Source organism: Hemiscyllium ocellatum, chromosome 16 (genome assembly GCF_020745735.1).
Source record: "Hemiscyllium ocellatum isolate sHemOce1 chromosome 16, sHemOce1.pat.X.cur, whole genome shotgun sequence".
Taxonomy (NCBI): Eukaryota; Metazoa; Chordata; class Chondrichthyes; order Orectolobiformes; family Hemiscylliidae; genus Hemiscyllium; species Hemiscyllium ocellatum.
Window position 1 is genome coordinate 77981299 of NC_083416.1, and position 26949 is coordinate 78008247.

The 26949-nt window shown below is 46.3% G+C and overlaps 1 protein-coding gene across 1 annotated transcript in view; it reads left to right on the top strand.

Moving 5' to 3' along the window:
- The first annotated feature begins 2456 nt into the window (after positions 1-2456).
- The window catches only part of gpx3 (glutathione peroxidase 3), a 30081-nt gene continuing 5588 nt past the window's right edge, over positions 2457-26949 (top strand). The window contains exons 1-3 of the mRNA XM_060837424.1: positions 2457-2600; positions 17361-17517; positions 22816-22933. Coding sequence (XP_060693407.1) covers positions 2529-2600; positions 17361-17517; positions 22816-22933 — 347 coding nt within the window. The 5' untranslated portion in view covers positions 2457-2528. The remainder of the gene's footprint in view (positions 2601-17360; positions 17518-22815; positions 22934-26949) is intronic.

Genomic DNA, 26949 nt, shown 5'->3' on the forward strand with positions numbered 1-26949 from the left:
CCAGTCAGGATGTTGAGCAGCTTGGAGGGGAAGTTGCTCGTGATGATGTTCTCATGTATCTGCTGCTATTGTCCTCCTAGATGGTATAAGACACAGGTTCAGTGGGTTGGGGAAGGTTTTAATAGCTTTGGAGTGGTGGAGTACAAGGGGAAAGGCACAGCATTTGCAAGGAGGAAGGAGTAAAATGACCTTTGAAGAACAGGAAACATTCAGTGTGATGTAATAAAGCTGTTTAAGATATTACTGAGAATTTGAATTTTAAAAATAAGAGTCAGATAAGTTTTGATTTTAGTTCTGTGAAAGTAATTTTTATTAAAGAGGCCAAAAAGTCATTTGTAATGTTTAAAGCATCATATGATTTAGTTAAATGTCTGTCAGGATATCCGTGATGTTAGTGTCACAGAAACAGGCCCTTTGGCCCAAACTGGTCCGAGCCGACCAAAACTTGTCCATTCACTAAAAGAGCTGAAAAATGTGTTGCTGGAAAAGCGCAGCAGGTCAGGCAGCATCCATAGAGCAGGAGAGTCGACGTTTCGGGCATGAGCCCTTCTTCGGGAAGGAGCCCTTTTCCAGCAACACATTTTTCAGCTCTGATCTCCAGCATCTGCAGTCCTCACTTTCTCCATTCACTAAAAGAACAAAGCTGCAAGATTCCACACCTTAAAGGAGGAAACTTGGTCCTCTACATGAATCAATAAAGCAAGTTTTTTTTGCTATCTATCAATCTCTACTCTAACATGCAGAATTAATATGAGTTAAACACAAATTAACAGGTACATTATGGTCATTAATTGATGAAATATTTAAACTGCTGCATTTGCGACAGGCTGGTTGAGGACAATTACTTTAGTTTGATTTCAGTTCATGAGAATCAGAATTTCAGTTCAGAAGTTTCCACCTCGTGGAACAATTTCAGGTTGAGAAATCTCCAAGCTGTGAGGGTTTGTACAGAAGCGTTAGAGTTATCAGTGCTAAAGGAGGCTCAGGCCATCACACTGGAAAGAAATACATCAACCATCCAAGAAGGAGAACTGGAAATAGTCAGTTTAAATAATATTGAAGCATTGAGATAGGAATGAAATTTCCTTGAGATGGAGTATCTCCAAACACTGTTGCTGAAGCTTTGTTTTATTGTTTATGTTAAGGTTTTTAATAAATGTAATATATGGAGCCTTTTCTCTGTTGCAAAGTCGTTTTATGTTATTTCATTAAAGAACACATTCAGCTTCCTGTGCATGCGTTCAGTGATTAACCACTAAAGTGAATCAATGGCAAAAACTGAACTTATGATATATCAAGCAGGTCTCATACTGCAAACTGACATGTCCCGTATTCCCAGCTTGAATCTAACATGTCCTGTTTTCCCAGTTTGGATCTGATATGTCCCGTTTTCCCAACTGGGATTTGCCAATTCCGTATTCCCAGTTTGGATTTGACATGTCCGGTTTTCCCAGCTGGGATCTGACATGTCCCGTATTCCCAGCTCGGATCATAACAGTAAGAAAATCAAAAAGTGCTTAAAATACTCTGTATGTCAAGACTATATCCTTAGAGAGAGAAACAGAATACCTGTCCACATTTCAGGTCAGAATGACCCTTTATCAGAATGAAAGATGACCTCAACTCAAATATTAACTGTTTTTCTCTTATAGGTTCTGCTTGATCTGTTGTGTCCATATTTACTCTGACACCAGGGGAGTATCTCCACCTTTATCGGGGACCCAGTGAGTGGTCTCTCTTTTTAGCAAGGGGACTCTGGGCAGTGTTTCAGCAGACACTGAGGGCCCACGGAGTGTGCTGATACTGCTGGGGACCACAAAGAGTGTGGTAGCATTAAGTAAATCTTTCAAAGAACATATCAATGTTTACAGGGCTCCCCAAGGGTCCCTGGGTAGTGTGTCAGTATTTACATGGAGCGGCCATGGGGGCAAGGTGTGAGGGGGAATGGGTCAGTATTTACAGGGGGGTCCCCGGGGGCGAGGTGTGGGGGGGGAGGTGTGTCAGTATTTACAGGGGGTGTCCCCCGGGGACAGTGTGTTGGGGGGAAGTGTGTCAGTATTTACAGGGGGTCTCCCGGGGTCAGGATATGAGGGGAGTGTGTCAGTATTTACGTGGGGGGTGGGGAAGGGGGGGGGGCGGGTGCTGGAGCAGGGTGTGGGGAGAGTGTGTCAGTATTTACAGGGGGGTTGCCCCGGGGCAGGGTGTGGCAGAATTGGCAGGGCGACCTGGGGAGTGTGCCAGCATTTACAGTGGTGCCCTGGATGTATGTCAGTATTCACATGGGTTTTATGGTGTGTTTTGACACATCTGATTTGAAAGCACTGCCGTAAGGGCTCACTAATTCTGCATTGAAAGGGTTACATCAAACACAAAGACAAACACATAACCCATGTGTATCTGATTGGCTGTCTCCTGCCCTGACTCACTTTGTTCTGTGCTTAAATAGGACAATGTTTGTTCAAACGATTCTGAGTCCTGTGTGACTGAGTCTGAGCCACTGACTGGGAGATGACTGTCCTGCTTCCATAATGGGCACCTTGAGCAAGTATGGGCTCCTGCTGTCGCTCCTGCTGGGCTGGATACAGGCAGGAGCTAGCCAGGTAAAGGTGGTTTTTAACCAGGCACTGAATAGCGAGTTTTATTAACCTTCACAGAATTTGAAAGCAATGTTTTTTTATCAATTAAATATGCCTCATCTGTCATTTCAGTTCTATGTTTATTTCTATCTTAAATTTCATTATGGCTCATTACTATTTTGTCAGGTTAGACCCTAATGTTTTATTCTGGATTCACTAGGAATACGTGTCTATGCTTTTAATTAATAACTTAATCTTAACAGGGAATACAAACGGTTTCTTGTGTTTAGGTTTTCAGCCCCTGCCTTTACGATCCAGGCGAGTCTCCTCCTCCACGTCTTGCCCTCCATCTCACAGCCACTTCAAAATATATCTCAAAATCCAGTTTCCTTCCCAGCTCCCAGTCAAAGTGACCTTTTATTGTACCACTGAATCAGCACAGTGCAGGAGAGTGTTGCTTGGCTTATTGTGTGTATGTGATGACTCTCCTGTGGAACTATCCACATACTGGCCCTCCCCACCCACCACATCCCCAAAATCAGGGCACGAAAGGAGGACACTCTGCCCATCGTGTGTGTGCCAGCTAAGATGCCAGAGAGGGTTTGGGTGTGAGATTTGATGTTTGATTTGACAGTACAGATGTCCTGGTACATGAAATCCTTACCAACAGGTGCCAGTCAGTGAGTTGATGTGCCTGTGAACACTAGCTTCAGTCTATCTCATTGTGTGACTAACTGTTTTTTTTTAGATTACTTACAGTGTGGAAACAGGCCCTTCGGCCCAACAAGTCCACACCAGCCCGTCGAAGCACAACCCACCCATACCCCTACATTTACCCCTTCACCTAACACTCCGGGCAATTTAGCAAGGGCAATTTAGCAAGGCCAATTCACCTGGCCGCACGTCTTTAGACTGTGGGAGGAGACCGGAGCACCCGGAGGAAACCCACGCAGACATGGGGAGAACGTGCAAACTCCACACAGACACCCGCCTGAGGCGGGAATTGAACCCGGGTCTCTGGCGCTGTGAGGCAGCAGTGCTAACCACTGAGCCACAGTGCTGCCCACAGTTGATTTGTCAGAGAGTGTTATTGTGCAGAATAGTATTTTGTCCTCCTTTTGGTGTACTGTGTACAGTTCTGGTGGCCCTGCTGTAGGAAGGTTATTGTTAAATTGAAGAGGGTGCTTGAAACATTCACCAGGATATTACGAGGACTGGAGTGGTTGAGTTATAAAGACAGGTTAGATAGGCTGGGACTTTTTTCACTGGTGCGTAGGAGGGGTGACCTTGTTGTGGTTAATTAAACATGAGGGGCATAAATAAGGTGAATAGCAAAGGTCTTTTCCCTAGGTTAGGAGCGTTCAAATTGAGGGGACATATTTTTTGATGTGGGAGGAGAAAGATTTAAAAGGAACCTGGGAGGTGAGTTTTTCGCACAGAGGGTGGTTCTTGTGTGGAATGAACTGCCGAAGGAAGTGGTAGATGCAGTAACAATTAAAAGACATTTGGACAGGTACATGAATACGAAAAGTTTAGAAGGATACAGGCCAAACCCAGGCAAGTGGGGGACTAGTTTAGTTTGGGAAACCCTGGTCAGTATAAATGAGTTGGACCGAACGGTCTCTTTCCATGCTGTATAGCTCCAATTTCCCATCCCTCCCACGCCACACCAGTAGTTGTTACAACCCTCCCCGATTTTTCATTCCCTGTTTATCGTTACTTTCACGCCCTCAGAACTGAGGACAGGCAGCATTATTGACATGAGAACAGTATGTCCACAGAACTCTTTTCCTGGCTCACCCACTGCTCCCAGTGGGCCCAGCCGGTCAATGCTGGGGCTTGTTCTCTCAGGACCCTCCTCCCGTGTTGTTTCTTTGTCCCACACCAACAGCACAGCCTCCTATTCCTTTCTCACTCAAACGTATGTCTAACCTTTCTTTAATTAAACCTACATTGTACACCTCAGCCACTCCCTGCAGTATCGAGTTCCACATTCTAAACAGCTTACATCAAAACCTTGTTTATGAATTCCTATTGAATACATTTCTCTTTGTAGCTCTTTGCTCTTGTCTCCCTGTCAATGGAAACATTAATTTTTCTAGGTCTACCTTTTCATAATTTTATTTAAAAATCTTTAGCCTGTTTCTGGAAGCCGTAACCTTTTGGATCTGGTCCATTCTTGTGGATAATTTTTGCCCCATTCACCCACCATCTCCATATCCTTTCGTTCAACAGCTTCTGTTATATTGATAAATACTCTGCATTGGTACGAGGCGGGAGTGTCATGGTGCTTACTATCTCTAATTCATTCCTGCATTCCTCTTTAACACCCCATTAGAGGCGCATGAGTATTTAAGGGAAGGATGGTGTTGTCGCTAAACTCTTAATCCTGAGACCCTGCTAATGCTATGGTTCAGATCCTGCCACAACCGATAATGGAATTTCAGATCAACGAAAACAAATTGAACTTAAGAGCCAATTGTCCAGAAAATCTGGTTCACTAAAGTCCTTTAAGAGAGGAAACGCCTGCCTTTACCTGCAACTCCAGACCACTCTGAGCAATTAGGGATGGGCAATAGATGCAGATCCAATCCAGTGACACCGACAATCTGTGAATAAATGAAACAAAATGATCTGCTGGTTGTCAACAAAGACTCAGTATTTCAGTTGGAAGGCCAGAAAAGTTGGTATTAATTATTAGTGATGCCCTCCATTGCCAAGACGGCAAATGTTTACCTCCACGATGCAGTACATTGCTGTCCCTATTCGATAAACCACTCAGCCACATCGTTACAACCCTCAGATCTGAATATCCAATGCTCCCTGGCCACCTCCTGATTTACACCATCTGTAGAAAGGCTGTAATTTCTATCCTTTTAACTTTATTTCTAACCTTCCTAACTTAGCTTACAGGTTGTTCTGCTATAACACGCGGTTCGTCAGCATGAATTGGCTATAACACGATTGATGTATTTTGGAAGTTGCTCAGATAATGCAAACTTTCTACCGAATGGGTATAGCTACTTTTAGTTAGCGATCTTCTACAGAGCGATTTTCTAAAGCAATTTCCTGAGTGCGATTTTCTATAGCACAATGTTATAGAGGAACACAATTGTCATGTTATAGAAGAACGATCTGTATGTATATCTGAAATGTAGTGTAACATTTCTCCTCTTTTCTCTTTTTCTTGTAGCTAAGATTTGTACCTTAAATGACACTGTGTTGGTGACATTGTACACTTTTTATTTTACCCCTGTTCTTGTGTAACTCGAGTTAATAATAAGCCTAATTCTATTCTAAATTAAGGTAATCTAAACCTCAGCTGCCCACCTCCCATCTCATACCAGGCTCTGTGCACCTATCAGCCCTGTGCTCACTGACATACATTGGCTTCCTGACCAGCCAACGCCTTGATTTTAAAATTTTTGTCCTTGTTTCCAAACCCCTGAAGAGGATTCCAGTGCTACAAGTCTGAGATTGCTGCTGCTGCTGCTGCTACTCCAATGAGTCTCTGGGATGATTCTACCATCAGGGGCTGCGTCTCAGATGTGAAGTCCTCCCTAATCTCTCTGTCTCTGACTCTGTCACATTAGGAACCTCCCTTAAAATCCACCTCTTTCGTTGAGTTTTTGCTCATCGCCTGAACCTCTTCCTATGTGTCTCAGTATAAAATGTTGCAGCAGTTATCACTGAGTCATTAAAGGCAGAGGAGGAGGCCACTCAGCCCATCGAGTCCATATGCGTAGAGCGGTCCAGTCTGTCCCATCTCCTCAGGCCAATGAATTTGTTGTCCTCAAGTACCCATCCACTTTCCTGTAGACATTGTTAAACATCTCCTGCAGTGCCCTCGGGGCAGGTGGTCCCAGGTCATACAGCTCAGTGTTTAAATAAATCCATCCTCTCAATTCCCACCCCGAAGCTCTTGCACAAAGCATTAATTCATGTCCCCTAGTCCTTATCTCCTCAGCAAATGAAACAACTTCTCTTTGCCCACGTATTGTAAACTTGGCACCTCAATCAAATCTCTTTCTCCAAGGAAAACAAACCCTGGGGTTTTGTTTAAACTTTGCCACATCATGTGATGTATAGTAAGACTGCAGTTTATTACCCACCCCCTTTACTGCCCTTGAACTGTGCCGTTCCCAAGGCCATCGCAGAGAACAGCTCAAGGCCAATCACATGATAGTGGAAGTGTCATATTTGAGACAGATCCATGCCAGAACCTATAGGATGAGTCAAAAAAAATCTGCAGATGCTGGAATCCAAAATAGACAAGCATGGGGCTGGGAGAACACAGCAGGCCAGGCAGCAGCAGGAGGTGGAGAAGTCAATGTTTCGGGTGTAACCCTTCTTCAGGACTGGGGGTGGATTATACTCAAAACATTGACTTCTCCACCTCCTGATGCTTACTCTGTTCTCCCTCTTTATGGGCATTTAAACGGGCATTGGATAGGCATATGGAGGAAAGTGGGCTAGTGTAGGTTAGGTGGGCTTGGATCAGCGCAACATCGAGGGCCAAAGGGCCTGTACTACGCTGTATTTTTCTATGTTCTATGTTCTATGGATGTGCATGCTAGGTGGGGTAGCCTTGGGAAATGCAGGGTTACTGGGATAGGGTTGGCGTCTGTGTATGGGTGAGAAGCTCATTGGAGGGCCAGTGTGGACTCGATGGCACCTCTCTGCATGACATTAGTGAACGAGGTGGGTATTGAACAGCAATAGTCACCATTAGTGAGACCGCTGCTTCCATTTCAGATTAATTATTGAAATTTAAACTTCACCAGCCGCTGTGGCTGGGATTTGAACTTATGTTCCCGGTTTTTCCAGGGACCACTACATTACCAAATCTCCAAATTATTCCCTAGCCAGGTCCTTTTTGAGAATGTTATTTTACAGATATTTCTTTGGAGGGCATATGGGCATGTCAGGAAACCAATGTCATGAGCGTGGAGACTAAAACCTCTCCAGTGCGGTGAACCAGAGTTTTACTTTGGCATGTTTTCCAGCTTGAAATGCAGAAATATTTCGGTGACGCACACAGATCAACCTGACCTAATTCATCTGTAATCTAATAAACACAGTCAGGCATTAAACCAGCTGAAACGGGACCATAATTTCATGAGCCAGGCCTGTAGTTAGACAATATAGGAGTGAGACAGTCAGGCACCTGGTTGTTCCTGAATGAGATACTGCCTGCAGTTGTCATCCTGTTGTTTACAGCCTCTAACAAGGAAGGCTGTGTCAGGAAATGACTTTTTTCCCCACACGTCAAGTTCTTGAGGCGGTAACAAAACAAACAGAGGATATAAACATTCTGGCTTCCATTTGGTGGCAACTGTTTAAGATAAGTGTTATCAGCAGTGTGTGTGCAAGCAAACAAGCTCAGGACATTCACTTGGCACGGCTCACGTCCTCTCTCTGGTTTTATAACTCTCTCCGGTTCTGTCTCTCCCCTTTCTAAGTTCCATCCCTCTCTCTCCACCATGCCTCCCAAACCTCTCACTGATACTTTTAATTCCTTATTCTTTGACAGGACGTGGACACCACTGGCAAGGTCATCCTTTGTTACCCGTCCCAATTTGCCACCTGAAGTTGCTTGGCCACTTCAGAGGGCAGGTAAGGGTCAACCACATTAGGCCAGACTGGGTAATGATGACAGATTTCCTTCCTTGAAAGACATTAATGAATCAGATGAGGTCTCTACAGCCATCGATAATGGTTTAGTGTGCACAATCACTGAGACTAGCTTTACCTTCTGTTTCCATGCTGTACGTCTCAATGACTCTGACTAATTCACTAAAGGTACATTCTACCAACTGCCTGGTTGGACCCGTGCCAGTAGAGTATGAGCCAGGGTCTCAGGATTACTACTCCAGGATGATATGCTGTTTGGATGGTCAGTGCATACCTGATGGGCCAATGGCCTCTTCCCGAACTGTAAGGGTTCTATGCTTACTAGTCCAGCGATTATATAATCGCCGCCCCATAATCCTATTACCCCTCGCTTTCTCCCTCCCCCATTCTATCTTTCCACCACAGAACCCACCACCTCCATTTCATATTCTCTCCCTCTTCTTCATTGTTCATGGGACGCAGGTATCACTGCTTGGGGTAGCACTTATTGCCCTGAAGAGAGTGGTGCTGCGCTGCTTTACATCGTCGGGCTATAGGACATGGAGCAGGAGCAGGCCATTTGGCCTATCAATGGTTGATCTGGTGATCTTCAATTCCACTTTCCTGCATGTAGGGCAAAACATTCCACAGCTTCACTTCCCTCTAAGAAGAAATTCCTCTGCACCTCTGTCTTAAATGTGTGACCCCTTACTCTGAAATAATGCCTTCTTGTCCGAGATTCTCCCACAAGGGAATCTTCAATCTATCCAAACAGGGTCCATGAGAATCTTGTCTGTTTCAATAAGGTCCTCTCTCAATGTTCTGAACTCTAATGAGTGCAGGTCCAAAATACATAGCATCGCTCAGTGGACAGTCCCCTTATACCTACTGTCAGCTGTGTGACCCTTCTCTGGTTTGCCTCTAAGGCCGGTATAAGTTATCCTTCGATAAGGGACCAATCTGTCCACTGCATTCCAGCTGTAATCAGACTAACCTGGTTTGCTCATGTGCATTGTTAAGAGAACCCTCTCCCCTGATATCCAAAGTGAATGTTCTCAGGTCGTTCAGAAGTAAGTTGTTCCCCTCTGAAGCTGACCTGCTCTGACAGCCCCTCGAGAGATGCCATTGGGAGCGATCCAACCCATCCTCAGCAGGAGGAGAGGTGAAGGAGGGAGAGCTGTGTACCTGTCTGGCTGTGGGAGTGGGAGAATGCCAAAATGGGTAGTGCAGCCCCTATCCTTGTGACCAGCTTTATAGAGTCATACACCACAGAAACAGACCCTTCAGTCCTACCAATCCATGCTGAACATAAACTAGTCCCATCTGCCGGCTTCTAATCCATATCCCTCCAAACATTTCCTATCCATGTATCCATCGGAATGAGATGAATGGGCGCAGCCATTTGGGCGCCAGCGTTTTGGCATGGCCGTTTGGGCGCCAGCCCATTTGATGACGGACATTTTGGCGCTAGAAAAGAAATGTTGATTGATTCATCATCATTCAAAGGTAGAACTTTAAAAAGTTTTAAAACTGTAACTTTATTGAAAAATAAAAACATTCCATTCTGTTACACTAAAGCTGTCCATACAGACAGATTTATAATAAAGAAATGTTCTTCGTGCCTTAATGTCCGTCACCAAATGGGCTGGCGCAATTAAGTTTGGCACCCAAATGGCCGTGCCAAAACGCCAGCACCCAAACAGCTGCGCCAAAGCGTACCAAACCCGTATCCATCCGTCTTTTAAACATTGTAATTGTACCCACATCCACCACTTCCTCAAAGCTCATTCCACACACAAACTGCCCTCTGCTTACCCACAGCTGAACCACCAAGACCATGTGCACAGAGCCCCCCAAGGCCCCGCATCGAACAAAGTTGCACTCAGACTTAATAATTAATAAACACATTCTTTTATTATATCAAAGCCTGGTTATGTTGGCTCCTTTTCCAAACTAAAACTCATCTGGTCTGGGAGCAAGGTACCCAGGAAGAAAAGGATCTGTTTTAAATTACTCTTGTTGAAACCAACCAAGGAAAGAAGTCAAGGAACCACTTCAGCCTCCTTCACCCAGAGGCTTAATGATTTGGGGTATCCTGACAGCATTTATTTCAAGAGGGCTAGAAACAAGAGCAAGGATGTACTGCTAAGGCTATACAAGGCTCTGGTCAGACTGCAATGGGAATATTGAGCAGTTTTGGGCCCCATATCTAAGGAATGATGTGTTGGTCTTGGAGAGGGGGATCCAGAGGAGATTTATAACAATGATCCCATGGATGAAGGGCTCGTCACATGAGGAGTGATTGAGGTTTCTGGGTCAATTCTCGATGGAGTTTAAAAGGATGGGGGCAGGGTCTGACTGAGACTGACAGAATACGAGAGGCCTGGATAGAGTGGACGTTTTGAGAAGGTCCTTCCACTGGCCGGAGATACCAAGACCTGAGGGCACAGCCTCAGAGTGAAGGGAGGACCCTTTAGAACTGAGATGAGGAGGAATTTCTTCAGCCAGAGGGTGGGGAATCTGTGGAACTCATTGCCACGGAGGGCTGTGGAGGCCAACTCATTGAGTGTATTTAAGACAGAGATAGGGAGGCTCTTGATTGGTAAAGGGGAACAACAGTTACAGGGAGAAGGCAGGAGGATGGGGTTGAGAAAGATCTGCCATTGTCAAATGACAGAGTGAACCCAATGGGTTGAATGGCCTAATTCTGCTCCTGTATCCTATGATCCCTTCATATGAAGACCCACAACAGAAACTCACAGCCCTGAGTCAATCCTTGCATCAAAACATTGCCAACGCCAACATCCCCAACCCAATGCCTGAGGAGCAGGCACTGTGTTGGCTTCTCAGTGGCTCAGTCACCTCCCAAGAGATTGGAGTAGCTCCTGCAAGCTCTCTCTCACCCCCAGGGCAGTTTGGACCTGCCGGAGGTATCTGCCTACCTCAGGTGAGATACTAATGTCAAGATGCCGTCTACGTTCCCAGGTGGAAGAAAGGATCCCACAGCTTCCGTCAGGTAAAACCCTTCATCCAATTCCCTTGGATTAACAGTCATCCTTCAAGTGACATCAATGGGGGGAAAAACGCTGAGCCAGACATGCTGCCTATGGGATCTTGCTGTGTACAATTGGAACCCCTGCTTCTCATGTTGCAACAGTGATTAAATTCAAAAACGTACTTTATTGGCTGTAAAACATCTTGGGGGCATCCTAAGACAATGAAGGGTGCTACAAAAATGCACATTTCTTTGATTTTTAGGCCCATTTCTGTGCCCCATTGATCTCCGTGTTTTGTCTCTCCTTCATGCCCAGACCTGAAGGCTGTTCAAAGACATACACTTTCATTCATGGGGTAGGGGCATTGCTGCCGAGGTCCAGTATTTATTCCTGACCTCCAGTTGTCCAGAGGACAATTACAGTCAACTACGTTGCTGTGTGTCTGGACTCACGTGTAGGCCAGACCAGGTAAAGATAGGAAATCCCCTTCTCTAAAGGGAACATAGGTGATGGTTTTTTATAATGATCAGCAGTGGTTACGTGGTCACCATTAGACTAGCTTTTTATTCCAGATTTTGACCAAATTCATATTTCACCATCTGCCACGTTGGGATTTAAACCCTTGACCACAAGCACGTGTACACCCAGTCACCATCCCAAGAATGAATCCAGATTTCTCGCAATTACTGAAGTATTAAAATATTATTAAATCGTTAATAATAATAAAAGGTGGTTAAGAAGGTAAATGGAATTAGCCGAGTCGCAGAATATAAGAGCCGGGAGGTTAGGTTGGAACTGGTAAGGCCAAAGCTGGACCACAGTGTACAGTTCTGAATGTGAATACACTGGAGATGTACAAAGGAGGTTCATCAGGATACTGAAATAAAAACAAAGTGCTGGAGAAACTCAGCAAGTCTGGCAGCATTTGTGGAGAGAGAAACTGAGTTAACGTTTTGAGTGCAGTGTGATTCTTCTTCAGCACTGAAAGGTGTTGGAAAATTGAAGTTCCTATATTGTTGGGAGAGAGAGGAGGAGCGAGTGGGACAGATGGCGAGGGGGAGGAGGAGCGAGTGGGACAGATGGCGAGGGGGAGGAGGAGCGAGTGGGACAGATGGCGAGGGGGAGGAGGAGCGAGTGGGACAGATGGCGAGGGGGAGGAGGAGCGAGGGGGGGTGGAGGAGCAAGTGGGACAGATGGCGAGGGGGAGGAGGAGCGAGTGGGACAGATGGCGAGGGGGAGGAGGAGCAAGTGGGACAGATGGCGAGGAGGAGGAGCGAGTGGGACAGATGGCGAGGAGGAGGAGCAAGTGGGACAGATGGCGAGGAGGAGGAGTGAGTGGGACAGATGGCGAGGAGGAGGAGTGAGTGGAACAGATGGCGAGGGGGAGAAGGAGCGAGTAGAACAGTTGGTGAGGTGGCTCAGAACAAACGACAACGGGAGTACTAATGGTCAGAATTAGGGGGTTGGTTAGCTCCGTTGACTGGATACAGAGTGATGTCAACAACATGGCACTGGCTGAGGTTACCATGTAGAACTGTCCTTCTCCACCTCTCCCCTCGCCTGAGGCACGGTGACCCTCAGGTTAAAGCACCACCAGTCATTTTTCTCTAATGAGAGAGCAGCCCTGTGGCCTGGTAGGACTATGGCAACTTCAATGGGCAGAGACCAAAAGAGATCCTTTGGCCCATCTAGTCTGTGCATGATAAAGGGAAGATATAGGTGCAATGTTAGGTGTGAAAGTAAGAGAATGGGTCTGTTGTTGAGAGCAAGACAATTATCGCAATGGAGGACAGAGACCATGTTCTGAAGTTGAGGAACTCAGTACTGAGTCCGGGAGGCTATGAAGTGCCTCTGCGGAAAATGAGGTGTTACCTCTTCAGTTTGCATTGAACTTTGTTAGAACACGGTAGCATGCCAGGGGTGGAAATGGGAGCACAACGGTTCATTGAAATAGCCCACAGCTGGAAAGGTTTGGTTTCAGATTTCCAGCATCTGCTGTCTTCTGCTTTCAGGATGCTGTGTGGGCTGAATGGTCTGAACCATGAGGAGTGATTGTGTAGACTGGGCTTGTTTTCTTCAGAGCAGTGAATGTTGACAGAGGGCTTGATGGAGGTGCATAAGATTATAATCTGCAAGGATAGAGTGATAGGACAACACTTTTTTGATTAGCAGAGGGTCCAGTAACCAGAGAGGTAGAAGGCCAGGAGGCAAGCTGGAGATTCTGAGTTAACGCAGAGGTGATGGGAGTCTGGACTTCATTGCCTGAAAGGATGGTTGTGTCAGAAATTCTCATTGCATTTAAGAAGTATTTAGATATGCAGTTGCATTATTCTACTCTCCAGGGCAAAGAGCTGGAAATAGGATTCATGTAGTCAGATCTTTGTCGACCAGTACATATGCGATGGACCGAATGGTCTGTCTTCTGTGTTGTAAATGTCCATGAGTCGATAGTTACATTTCTCCAACACCGTTTTCACCAACATCTAGGTGTCTGTCAGACTTTTACAGTGAATGAAGTCCTTTAAAAGTGCAGTCAATGTTGTAATGTAGCAAACATAGCAGCCCGAATGTGCACGGCAATCTCCCACAAGCAGCAATTTGGTAATGATCAAATAACGTGTCCTCTTCAGTGATATAAGTTAAGGGGTGCATAGAATCATAGAATTTTACAGTACAGAGTGAGGCCATTCAACCCATCATGTCTGTAACTGGCTCCTGAAAGAGCTAGGCAAAAGTCCGTACAGCAGATGCTGGAGATCAGAGTCAAGGTTAGAATGGCGCTGGAAAAGCACAGCAGGTCAGGCAGCATCTGAGGAGCAGGAAAATTGATGTTTCGGGCAAAAGCCCTTCATCAGGACTGAAGGCAGGAAGCCTTGTGGGTGGAGAAATAAATGGGAGGGGGCTGGGGCTGGGGAGAAGGGAACTAAAAGTGCAATAGGTGGATGGAGGTGGGGATGAAGGTGATAGGTCAGAGAGGAGAGTGAGTGGATAGGTGGGAAGGAAGATTGGCAGGTAGGACAGGTCATGAGGACAGTGCTGAGTTGGAAGTTTGGAACTGGGCTAAGATGGGGGGAGGAGAAATGAGGAAACTGGTAAAGTCCACATTGATGCCCTGGGGTTGAAGGGTCCCGAGGCAGAAGGTAAGGCATTCTTTCTCAATTGGTGAGGGAGTGGCAGTGCAGAAGGCCCAGGACCTGCATGTCCACGGCAGAGTGGGAGGGGGAGTCGAAATGTTGGGCCACGAGGCAGTGGGGTTGGTTGGTGCAGGTGTCCTGGAGATGTTCTACAAAGCGCTTTGTGAGAAGGCATCCAGTCTCCCCATTGTAGTGGAGACCGCATCGGGAGCAACTGTACAGTCAAGGATATTGGTGGATGTGCAGGTGAAACTTTGATGGATATGGAAGGCTCCTTTGGGGCCTTGGAAGGAGGTGTGGGTGCAGGTTTTGCAATTCCTGTGGTGGCAGGGGAAGGTGCCAGGACGGGAGGGTGGGTTGTAGGGTGGCTACACCTGACCAGTTAGTCACGGAGGGAACGGTCTTTATGGAAAGCGGATCAGGGTGGGGAGGGAAATATATCTTTGGGTTGGGGTCCGTGTGCAGATGGCAGAGGATGATGCAATGTATATGGAAGTTGGTGGGGTGGAAGGTGAGGACCGGGGGAGGGGGTTCTGTCCTTATTGCGGTTGGAGGGCTGGGGTTTGAGAGCGGAGGTGCAGGACGTGGATGAGGTCATGAAAGAGCTACCCAGCTAGTCCCACTCTCCAGCCCTATCTCTGTAACACTCTAAATTCATCACTTTCAAATATGTATCCAGCTCTCTTTGGAATGTTCGATAGAGTCACCTCCACCATTCCCTCAGGAAGCACATTCCAAATCCTAATGACTCTCTGAGTAAAGACGTTTCTCCTCATCTCACTCCTAGCTCTCTTGCTAACAATCTTGAAATTGTGACCCCTAGTTATTGACATACCAACTACTGGGAATACAAAAATCTTCTTTACCCTGTCAAAATGGTTCGTAATTTTTAACACCTCAAGGAGGTCACCACTTAATCTTCTCTGCTCCAATAACAATAAACTCAATTTCTCTAATCTTTCCTTGTAGCTAAAATCCCTCTCTCCCGGTATCATTCTAGTAAATGTCCTTTTCACTCTCTCCAGGGCTTTAACATCCTTCCTTAAATAAGGTGCTCAGAACTGAACACTTTACTCCAATTGTGGTCTGACCAATGATAGAGGGGGAGCATCTCTTCCTTTTATCCTCTCAGCCTCTATTTATAAACCCAAGGATCCTATAAGCCGCCATAACAACTGTTTCAGCTTGCCTGGCCACCTCGGAGAATCATTACATGAACCCTGAGGTCCCACTGCTCCTGTACTCCCCTCAGAGTTGTCCCATTGAGGCCTGTGCTGTCTCTCTGCGTTCCTTCTACCAAGATGCATTCCCTCACATTTCTCTGCATTGAAATTCATCTGCCTGCCCATTTCACCAATTGTCAATATTCCTCTGAAGCTGCTCAGCATCATCATCACTGTTCATTATTCTCCCTCGCTTAGTGTCATCTGCAAATTTAGAGATTTTGCCATAAACACCCATCTCCAAATTGTTTATATATTAATCAGAAAAAGCAAAGGTCCCAACACCAACCCTGGGGGAACACGACTTTCAACTCCATCTCAGTCTGAGAAATGCCTATCAAACATACCCTGGGTTTCCTATCTTTTAACCGATTTCTAATCTATGCTGTCAAGGACCCATCAATCCCAAACATTCCTCATTTTCCAACCAACTGCCAGATGGCACTGTATCAAATGCTTCCTGAAAGTCCAAATATACAACATCCATTATCTGTGTCACCTTGTCACAGAACTCAATTACATTGTCAGACATGACCTGTCTTTGACAAAGCCATATTGATAGTCAAGTATTAGCTTATTTTGCTCCAGTCTATCCTGTATTATGGCCATCATTAGTTTTCCCACTACTGATGTCACGCTGATATACAGGTCTGTAGTTTCCTGGATTATCCTCTCTCCTGTTCTTAAACAAAGGTGTCACATTTACGATCCTACACACACACACACACACACACACACACACCGGACTAATCCTGTGATCACAGAGCTCTGGAGAATTTCTATCAATGGCTCCACGATTTGCTCCCTTACCTCTCTCTCGGCAATCCAGGATATATTGCATCTGAACTCGGTGACCTCTCTCCCTGGAGTGTTGCCAGGCTTTTTAACACCTCTTCCTTATCTAACACTATACTGCTCAGTTCCTCAACACCCACATTTTCAACCGGGCCATTGTCACCATTTTTGAATCTGGTAAAGGCAGAAGCAGAGTACCCATTCCATAACTCTGCCATATCCTTTGCTTCAATGATCAGCTTATATTGTATGTTCTGTTTTGCCCCCACTCTATCCTTCACTAATCTCTTACCATTAATGTGTCTCAAGAAGATTTTATTCTGTGTCTTAGCACAGCATGGTGGCTCAGTGGTTAGCACTGCTGCCTCATAGCACTAGGGACCTGGGTTTGACTCCAGCCTTGGGCGACTGTCTGTGTGGAGTTTGCACATTCTCTCCGTGTCTGTGCGGGTTTCCTCCAGGCGCTCCGGTTTCCTCCCGCAGTCCAAAGATGTGCAGGTTAAAAGGTCCAAAGTTTGGCCATACTAAATTGCCCATTGTATTTCAGGGATGTGTAGGTTAGGCGCATTGGTCAGCGGTAAATGTAAGGTAATAGGGTAAGGGAATGGGTCTGGGTGGGTTACTCTTGGGAGGGGACTTGTTGGGGCTAATGGCCTGTATCCACACTGTAGGGATTCAATGAAGCATTCCATCCTTTCCTGTTAGCCTTCCTTATTCAGGCCTTAGTTGAAAACTGTGGCTCTAGAAAAGGCCAGCTGGTCAGGCAGCATCTGAGGAGCAAGAGAGTCGCTGTTTTGAGCATAAGCCCTTTTCCAGCGCCAGGCTTTTTGACTCTGATCTCTAGCATCTGCAGTCATCACTTCCTCATCATTCTAGCCTTCGTCTCTCTCCTGAATTTGTGGTATTCTTCCTGATTCCTACAGAGTGTGGCCAGGGCACCGGGAGGGTGCAGGTTGCTCTGGGTGCAGCAGCAGGTCACAGGGAGAAGTGACAGTAAACCTCCTTTCTCCTTTCTGTTTCCAGACTTCCCACTGCAACAGCTCAGCGCCTGGTTCGTTCCATGACTACGGAGCAACAACTATAGACGGAAGCAGAAACATCTCCTTTCATGACTACGCGGGAAAGCTAATCCTGGTCGTCAATGTCGCCACATTCTGAGGCCTGACGCCCCAATATAAGGGTGAGGATGACTTGCAGCTCCACTGACTGTGCTGACAATTATATTCCATCCATCGTAGGCATTGGCAGATTTATTGGTGCAGAGGTGCCGGTGTTGGACTGGGGTGGACAAAGTCAGAAGTCTTTTGACACCAGGTTATAGTCCAACAGGTTTATTTGAAATCCCAAACTTTCAGAGCGCTGCACCTTCATCAGTTGAAGGGGAGAGAAGGGCACAGACACATGCCTGACGAAGGGGCAGAGCTCTGAAAGCTTGGGATTTCAAATAAGCCTGTTGGCCTATAGTCTAATGTCATGTGACTTCCAACTTTGGCAGATTTAAAGCAGACTTTTAAAAAATTAATTTCTGGGACTCGGGCGTTGCTGGTTGGCCAGCATTGATGGCCCATCCCTAGTTGCCCTCGAAGGTGGGGGTGAGCTGCCGTCTTGAATCGCTGCAGTCCACTTGCGGTGGGTTGACCCACAATGCCGGTAGGGAGGGAGTGCCAGGAGTTTGACCCAAATAAGGAACAGTGATATATTTCCTAGTCAGGGTGGTGAGTGGGGTGGAACTTGGTGTTCCCAAGTGCCTGCTGCCTTTCTCCTTCGAGACAGAAGTAATCGTGGGTTTGGAAGGTGCTGTCTGAGGAGCAAATGAATTTGAACAGAATGATTTACAAAATCCCTACAGTGCGGAAGCAGGCTGTTCAGCCTATCTAGTCCATACCAATCCTCCAAAGAGCATCCTACACAGACCCACTCTATCCCTGCATTTTCTGTGGCCAGTCCACCGAACCTACACTTTGGGCAATTTTGCATGGCCAGTCCACCCTAACCTGCATGTCTTTGCTCTGAGGAGGAATTAATTCTGTGAGGGTCATGAATCTATGGAATTCACTGCTCCAGAGTGTGGTGGATGCTAAGACGCTGAATAAATTTAAAGGAGGAGATAGATTTGGAATTAGTAACAGGTTGAAGGGTTATGAGGAGCAGGCAGGAAAATGGAGTTGAGTCTGAGATGTGATTGGCCATGATTATTATAAATGATAGAACATGCTCGAGGGGCTGAATGGCCTACCCCAGAGTCCCTAAAGTACGGAACGAGGCTATTCAGCCCATCAAGTCTGCACTGATCCTTCAAAGAGCATCCCATCCAGCAACTCCACCCATCTCTATATTTCTCTTAGGCTAACCCACACAGCCCTAATCGCTATGGTCAGTTTCCCATTGCCAATCCACCGAACTTGCATATCTTTGGACTGTGGGGAGAATGTGCAAACTCCACACACAGTCTCCTGAGGCTGGAATCAAACCTGGGTGCCTGGTGCTGTGAATCAGCAGTGAGCTATCCTAGTTAATATGTTACCTAATCCGTCTCCAACCGTACTTCATCTCCCGCCAGCATTTTATCCTCCTGTTCTCTTCTCCTTTGTGCTCGCTTGGCTTCCCTTTTTAATCACTCCTGGGGAAAATGGGAGCACGACCAATAGGGTAATCTCCCCCTGAACTCTGCTGGAGCTGGTGTTCTAGCTTTCTAACTGGAGAGGTGGAGATTTTAACCGTTGAAAGTGGAGTTGCCGGTAGATAGGATAGTGAAGGCGGCGTTTGGTATGCTTTCCTTTATTGGTCAAGAGTATTGAGTACAAGAGTTGGGAGGTCATGTGTGGCTGTACAGGACATTGGTTAGGCCACTGTTGGAATATTGCATGCAATTCTGGTCTCCCTCCTATCGGAAAGATGTTGTGAAACTTGAAAGGGTTCAGAAAAGATTTACAAGGATGTTGCCAGGGTTGGATGATTTGAGCTACAGGGGGAGGTTGAACAGGCTGGGGCTGTTTTCCCTGGAGCGTCGGAGGCTGAGGGGTGACCTTATAGAGGTTTACAAAATCATGAGGAGCATGGATAGGGTAAACAGACAAGGCCTTCTCCCCAGGGTAGGGGAGTCCAGAACTAGAGGGCATAGGTTTAAGGTGAGAGGGGAAAGCTATAAAAGGGACCTAAGGGGAACTTTTTCATGCAGAGGGTGGTGCGTGTGTGGAATGAGCTGCCAGAGGAAGTGGTGGAGGCTGGTACAATTACAACATTTAAAAGGTAACTGGATGGGTATATGAATAGGAAGGTTTAGAGGGATATGGACCAAATGTTGGCAAATGGGACTAAATTAGGTTAGGATGGACAAATTGGACAAAAGGGTCTGTTTTTATGCTGTACATCTCTATGAATAGTGGGGGTAAGGAATCAAATTTGGCAAGATGAATCACAATCTGGGGAAGGTGTGGTCATGTTCAAAAGTAGGAACAAGAGCATAGCGAAAGGTACTAATATGGGCAATAAACAACTGACCATGACAGGAAGAGAGTGAGTATACAAGCAGAAAGCTGGAAGAACACAGCAAGCTAGGCAGCATCAGGAGATGGAATAATTGGCATTTTGGGTAGAACCTCATTCCTGAAGAAGGGTTATACCTGAAACATTGATGTCTCCACCTCCTGATGCTGCCTGGCCTGCTGTGTTCTTCCAGCCTCGATTTGTCCAGTTTGGATTCCAGCATCTGCACTTTTTTTGTCTCTAAGGCAGAGAGAGAGAGAGCACAAATCCAAGACTCAACCAACAGATAAGACTGAAGTTTACAAAGAGAGTAAATGACTGAAACTATAAGCCCAGTATCTGAATGTACCTCAGTCAAACTGAAACAGGAGAGCACAAATACATAGACAAGGCTGAACGATGGCATGGAGTAGTGCTGCTCAGAGGTCACAGGGCAGTTAGGAATTTAGGAGAAGGTGGAGGGATGGCCTGTGTTCAGGAAACTAAGCTGGAGAATGAGAAATGATATTGGCAGGAGGTCACTGGTGCGAGTGCTGTACAGGTTCATGACCATGACCACATGGTAAGGTGGATTCATAAAGTCATGGGAATCTACAGCACAGTGAAAGGCCTTTCGGCCCATCCTGCCTGCACCAGTCAAAAAACAATCATTATTCTAATCCGATTTTCCTACACTTGGCCCAATAGCCTGAGTGTCCTGGTATCACCATTGCACGTCTAAGTACTTCATCAGCACCATGGGGGTTTCTGCCTCTTCCACCCTGACAGGCAGTGAGTTCCAGATTCCCCACCACCCTCTGGGTGAAAAGGTTTTTCCTCACATCCCCATCTAAACCCCCTGTCCCTTCCTTTAAACCTATGCTCCTCCACCCCAGTCATTGATTCATCCAAGGTGAAAGGTTTCTTTCTGTCTATGGCCCTCACAGGTTTATAAATCTTAATCATGCCCACTCACAATCTTCTCGATTCAAAGGAAATAAACCCCAGTCTGTCCAGTGGCTGGTTATAACTAAAGAGTGGGGTATAAAGGATGAAATAACAAAGGATTGTCAGAAAGGCACAGTGATAATCATGGTGCATTTTAATCTACATGTATGCTGGAAAAGCCAAATAAATACTGCAAAGTAGAAATGAAAATACTGGATAACTTCAGCAGGTCTGGCAGCATCTGGGGAGAGAAAAGCAGAGTTAACATTTCGAGTGCAGTATTACACTTAGAATATTACAGCGCAGTACAGGCCCTTCGGCCCTCTATGTTGCATCGACCTGTGAAACCAATCTGAAGCCCATCTATCTTAAACTATTCCACTTCATCCATATGCCTATCCAATGACCATTTAAATGCCCTTGAAGTTGGTGAGTCTACTTCTGTTGCAGGCAGGGCATTCCAGGCCCCTACTACTCTCTGAGAAAAGAACCTACTTCAGACAACTGTCCTATATCTATCACCCCTCAATTTAAAGCTGTGTCCCCTCGTGCTAGTCATCACCATCTGAGGAAAAAGGCTCTTACTGTCCACCCTGTCTAACCCTCTGATTATCTTATAGTCTCAATTAAGTTACTTCTCAACCTTCTCTCTAACGAAAATGGCATCAAGTTCCTCCGCCTTTCCTCATAAGACCTTCTCTCCAAACCAGGCAACCTCCCAGTAAATCTCCTCTGAACCCTTTCCATCTCCTTCCTATAATGCGGTGACCAGACCTGTACGCAATACTCCAATTGTGGCCACAGAGTTTTGTAGAGCTACGGCATGACCTCATAGACTCTGACAACCCTATCAACCTGGGTGGCAACTTTCAGGGATCAATGCACATGGACACCAAGATCTCTCTGCTCATCTACACCACCAAGGATCCTACCCAGTATTCTGCATTCCAGTTACTCTCTCTAAGGGTGAATCACCTCACACTTTTCTGCATTAATCTCCATTTGCCATCTCTCAGCCCAGCTCTGCAGCTTATTTATGTCCCTCTGTAACCTACAACATCCTTACGCTCTTCCACAACTTCACTGACCTTAGTATCATCCACAATTTTACTAATCCATCCTTCTATGCCCTCATCCAGGTCATTTATAAAAATGACAAACAGCAGTGGGCCCAATACAGATCCTTGCTAGTAGTTACACCAATCGTAACTGAACTCCAGGATGAATATTTCCCATCAAACACCACCCTCTGTCTTCTTTTAGCTAGCCAATTTCTGTTCCAAACTGCTAAATCGTCCTGAATCCCATGTCCCTGTATTTTGTGCAATAGCCTACTGTGGGGAACCTCATCAAATGTCTTACTGAAATCCACATACACCACACCTTCTGCAGAACTGACTGAAGAAACCAAATGACCGAAAGTTGGCTAGTTGAGAAGCTCCTCAAATATTTTCAACCGTTATCAGCTGCTTCACCAATGACCTTCCCTCCATCATAAGGTCAGAATTGGGAATGTTTGCCAATAATTGCACAATGTTCAGCACCATTCCCAACTCATCAGATACAGAAACAGTCCGTGTTCAAATGCAACAAGACCTGGACAACATCCAGGTTTGAACTGACATGTGATAAATAATATTCATGCCACAGAAATACCAGGCTGGGAGCATATCCAATAAGAGACAATCTAACAACTGCTCCTTGACATTCAATAATGTTACCAACATTATCAACTTCCTGGGGTGACCATTGACCAGAAATTGAACTGGTCATACTATATAAATACATCAGCTACAAGAGCGGTTCAGAGGTTAAGAATACTGCAGAAAGTAACTCAGCTCCTGACTCCCCAAAGCCTGCCCAAGTCACAAGTCAGGAGTGTGATGGAATACTCCCCCCTTGTCTGGATGGGGGTCGCTCCAACAACACTCAAGAAGCTGGGCACTAACCAGGACAAACCAGTTCGCTTGATTAGCTACAGGGGCAGAGACTCATCGGCCTGATCTTACCATTTCATGAACAAGCCCGAAATGTTCTCAGAATAAGATGTGCTTTTCCTCTGTAGGAATGAATGCACTACAGGACGAGCTGGGTCGAAACGATTTCGTCATCCTCGCATTCCCATGTAACCAGTTCGGCAAACAAGAACCTGCTGAAAACTATGAGATCCTCCCTTTGTTGAAGTAAGTAAGTGATCCCCTCCAATCCCCGAGCCCCGCTCTGTACAGCTGCTGGGAAGGACTCCCCTCAGAAAAGATGTCCCCTAAGCAGTCACTGCCATTTCCAGCTGTAGCCCATAATCATGGAAACGGTGACATTGTGGTAATATCACTGACCCTGATCATCTGAGAGCCAGACATAATGCTCAAGAGACATGGGGTCAAATCACACCAGGGCTATTGATGGAATTTAAATTTGATTGATAGCTTTAGATTCCAGAAGTTATCTTCAGTAATGGAGATCCCTTAGAAAGTAACAGGGCTGGTTGAGAGAACAGTTAATTAAAGTACACTGCATAGAGGTAAAAACAATGACTGCAGATGCTGGAAACCAGATTCTGGATTAGTGGTGCTGGAAGAGCACAGCAGTTCAGGCAGCATCCGAGGAGCAGCGAAATCAACGTTTCGGGCAAAAGCCCTTTATCAGGAATAAAGGCAGAGAACCTGAAACGTGGAGAGATAAGCTAGAGAAGGGTGGGGGTGGGGAGAGAGTAGCATAGAGTAGAGTTCAGGGCAGAGGAAATGACCTGGGAGTTGCAGTGGGAGAGGGACTCCCTGAGATTCTTGTAGAGAGAGGATACTTGTAGGCAGGCATTGTTTTTACCTCGTTGATTTTAACCCTACTGCAAATCCTCTTGCAAGGATGCCTGCCTACAAGAATCTCAGGGAGTCCCTCTCCCACTGCAACTCCCAGGTCATTTCCTCTACCTTGAACTTTACTCTATGCTACTTTCTCCCCACCCTCACCCTCCTCTAGCTTATCTCTCCATGCTTCCAGCTCACTGATGAAGGGTTTTTGCCCGAAACGTCGATTTTGCTGCTCCTTGGATGCTGCCTGAACTGCTGTGCTCTTTCAGCACCACTGATCCAGAATAACGTACACTGCATGTTAAGCCTTGTAATGGGGCGCAAGAGCAGGTGACACTTAGATAAGAGGCTCTAGCCTCTTCAGAACAGTGCACTTCAGGAAGGATGTGAAGATATGAAACAGGGTGTCAGAGGTTTCCAAGAATGGTTTCAGGGAGGGAATACCTCAGCTGTAAAGACAGTTTCCCTTGAAAAAGAGCAGATCTGATAGATAGAGGTGGCACAGTGGCTCAGTGGTTAGCACTGCTGCCTCACAGTGCCAGGGACCCAGATTCAATTCCAGCCTTGGGAGACTGTGCAAACTCCACACAGACATTCTCAGTTTCCTCCGGGTGCTCTGGTTTCCTCCCACAGTCCAAAGGTGTGCGGGTTAGGGTAAATTGGCCATGCTAAATTACCCAGTGCCCAGGGATGTGCTGGTTTGGTGGGTTAGCCGTGGGAAATGCAGTGTTATGAGAAAGGGATGGAGGGTCAGTACAGACTTGATAGGCCAAATGGCCTGTCAAGATTCTATGCATTCACAATCAGATAGGTCTGGATGGAGTAAGTTGGGAGAAACTGCTCCCACTTCAGGATACTCCAGCATAATCTAACATATGACGTGGAGGTGCTGATGTTGGACTGGTGTGGACAAAGTCAGAAGTTGCACAACACCAGGTTATAGTCCATTTGAAATCACAAGTTTTCGGAGCACTGGTCCTTCGTCAGGTGAGTACAAACATAGATAGCTGCATGACAGAAAACAGAGTGTATGCCTAAATAGGTCTCTTTTCAGATTGTATGGATTTGATAAGTGGAATCTCACAGGACTCAGCCTTTTACAATTCTTATCAATAGTTTAGGTGAGAGGGCAGAAGGCAGCCTGATAGTGATTGTGTGTGAAAGTCTGGCAGATGGTGTACAGTGTGGGAGAACGTGAACTTGGTCACTTTGGCAGGAAGGACCGAAAGAAAGCAAAGCATTTGGAGCTGGAAACTGCACTATATTTGAGATATGGTCTCAATGTACAACCTTACAGAATACTGAGAGGCGTGGATAGTCTGGACATGGACAATGACTAAAGAATTCTGAGGAGCAGAGAATTCTGGCTGTTCTTTTGGAAGAATCACAAAATGTTAGTATGAAGGCACAGCAAGTGGTTACAATGGTAAATGGAATGCTATCATTTATTTCAAGAAATCCTAAATATAAAAGTAAGGATTATACGCCATAGGACTGTAAGATATAGTAACAGAATTAGTCCATTCAGCCCATCAAATCTGCTCCCCCATTCGATTGTGGCTGATATGTTTCTCAACCCCATTCTCCTGCCTTGTCCCCCTCGGCTTGATCCCCTTACCAATCAAGAACCTATCTGCCTCTGTCTTGAAGACACCCAATGATTTGGCCTCCACAGACGACTGTGGAACGAGTTCCACAGATTCTCCACCCCCTGGCTGAAGAAATTCCACCTCATCTCCGTTCTAAAGGGTCATACTTTCACTCTGGACCCTCTGCTCCTAGTCTCTCCTACTGGTGGAGACATCCTCTCCATGTCCACTCTATCCAGGCCTCTCAGTATTCTGTACATTTGTACATGGTGACCACATCTCAAGTACAGTGCAGTTTCCATCTCTTTGAAGAAAGGGTGTAAATACATTGGAAGCAATTCAGGGGGGGGGGGGGGGGGTTTATGAGATTGATATGCAGACTGAGTGGATTGCCTTATAAGGAGAGATTGGATAGGCTGGGGCTTGTTTCTAAGGTGATGGGCAAGGATGCTTGTTTGTGTGGGTGAATGCTGAGCTACAGGACGTTACTTCAAAATTAGGGGGTCACCTTTTTAGGATAGAAGTTAGGAAATTCTTTTTTCCTCTCTCATATGGTTGTGCAACTTTGGAACTCTCTACCTCAGAAGATGGAGGCGGCGATGTCATTGAATATTCTAAAGGCCGAGGTGGAAAGAACATACAACAGACAGGCTAGAACTGTACAGCACAAGAACAGGCCCTTCAGCCCTCCGTGTCTATGCTGACCACGATGACATACTAAACTAATCCCATCTTCCGTGCATAGTCCATATCCCTCTATTCTCTGCTTGTTCAAACCCTCTTAAACGTGACCATTGTATCTGCTTTCACCACCTCCCCTGGCAGCATGGTCCAGGCACCTACCACCCTCTGTGTAAAAAAAAAACCTTTAAACTTATCCCCCCATGCCCCTTATCATTTTAGATACTTCAATCAGGTCGTCTGAGAGTGTGGTGGAGAAGGATTCAGTCAGAGCATTCAAAAGAGAATTAGGTAGATGGGGGACAAAGGCAGGGAAATGGCACTAAGTGAGATGCTTATTCAGTGATCCAGATCAGACAGTGGGGCATTAATCTGCATTGCTCATCCAGTGTCTTCTGGATTAGTGGTGCTGGAAGCGCACAGCAAGTTCAGGCAGCAACCGAGGAGCAGTAAAATCGACGTTTCGGGCAAAAGCCCTTCATCAGGAATAAAGGCAGTGAGCCTGAAGTGTGAAGAGATAAGCTAGAGGAGGGTGTGGGGGGGAGAAAGTAGCATAGAGTACAATGGGTGAGTGGGGGAGGGGATGAAGGTGATAGGTCGGGGGCAGGGGGAGGCGGGAGTGATGGGTGGGAAGGAAGACAGGCAGGTAGGAAAAGTCATGGGGACAGTGCTGAGCTGCAAGTTTGGAACTAGGGTGAGGTGGGGGAAGGGGAAATGAGGAAACCGTTGAAGTCCACATTGATGCCCTGGGGTTGAAGTGTTCCGAGGCAGGAGAGGAGGCGTTCTTCCTCCAGGCGTCTGGTGGTGAGGGAGCGGCGGTGAAGGAGGCCCAGGACCTCCATGTCCTCGGCAGAGTGGGAGGGGGAGTTGAAATGTTGGGCCACGGGGCGGTGTGGTTGATTGGTGTGGGTGTCCCGGAGATGTTCTCTAAAGCACTCTGCTAGGAGGCACCCAGTCTCCCCAATGTAGAGGAGACCACATTGAGAGCAACGGATATAATAAATGATATTAATGGATGTGCAGGTAAAACTCTGATGAATGTGGAAGGCTCCTTTAGGGCCTTGGATGGAGGTGAGGGAGGAGGTGTGGGCGCAGGTTTTGCAGTTCCTGCGGTCGCAGGGG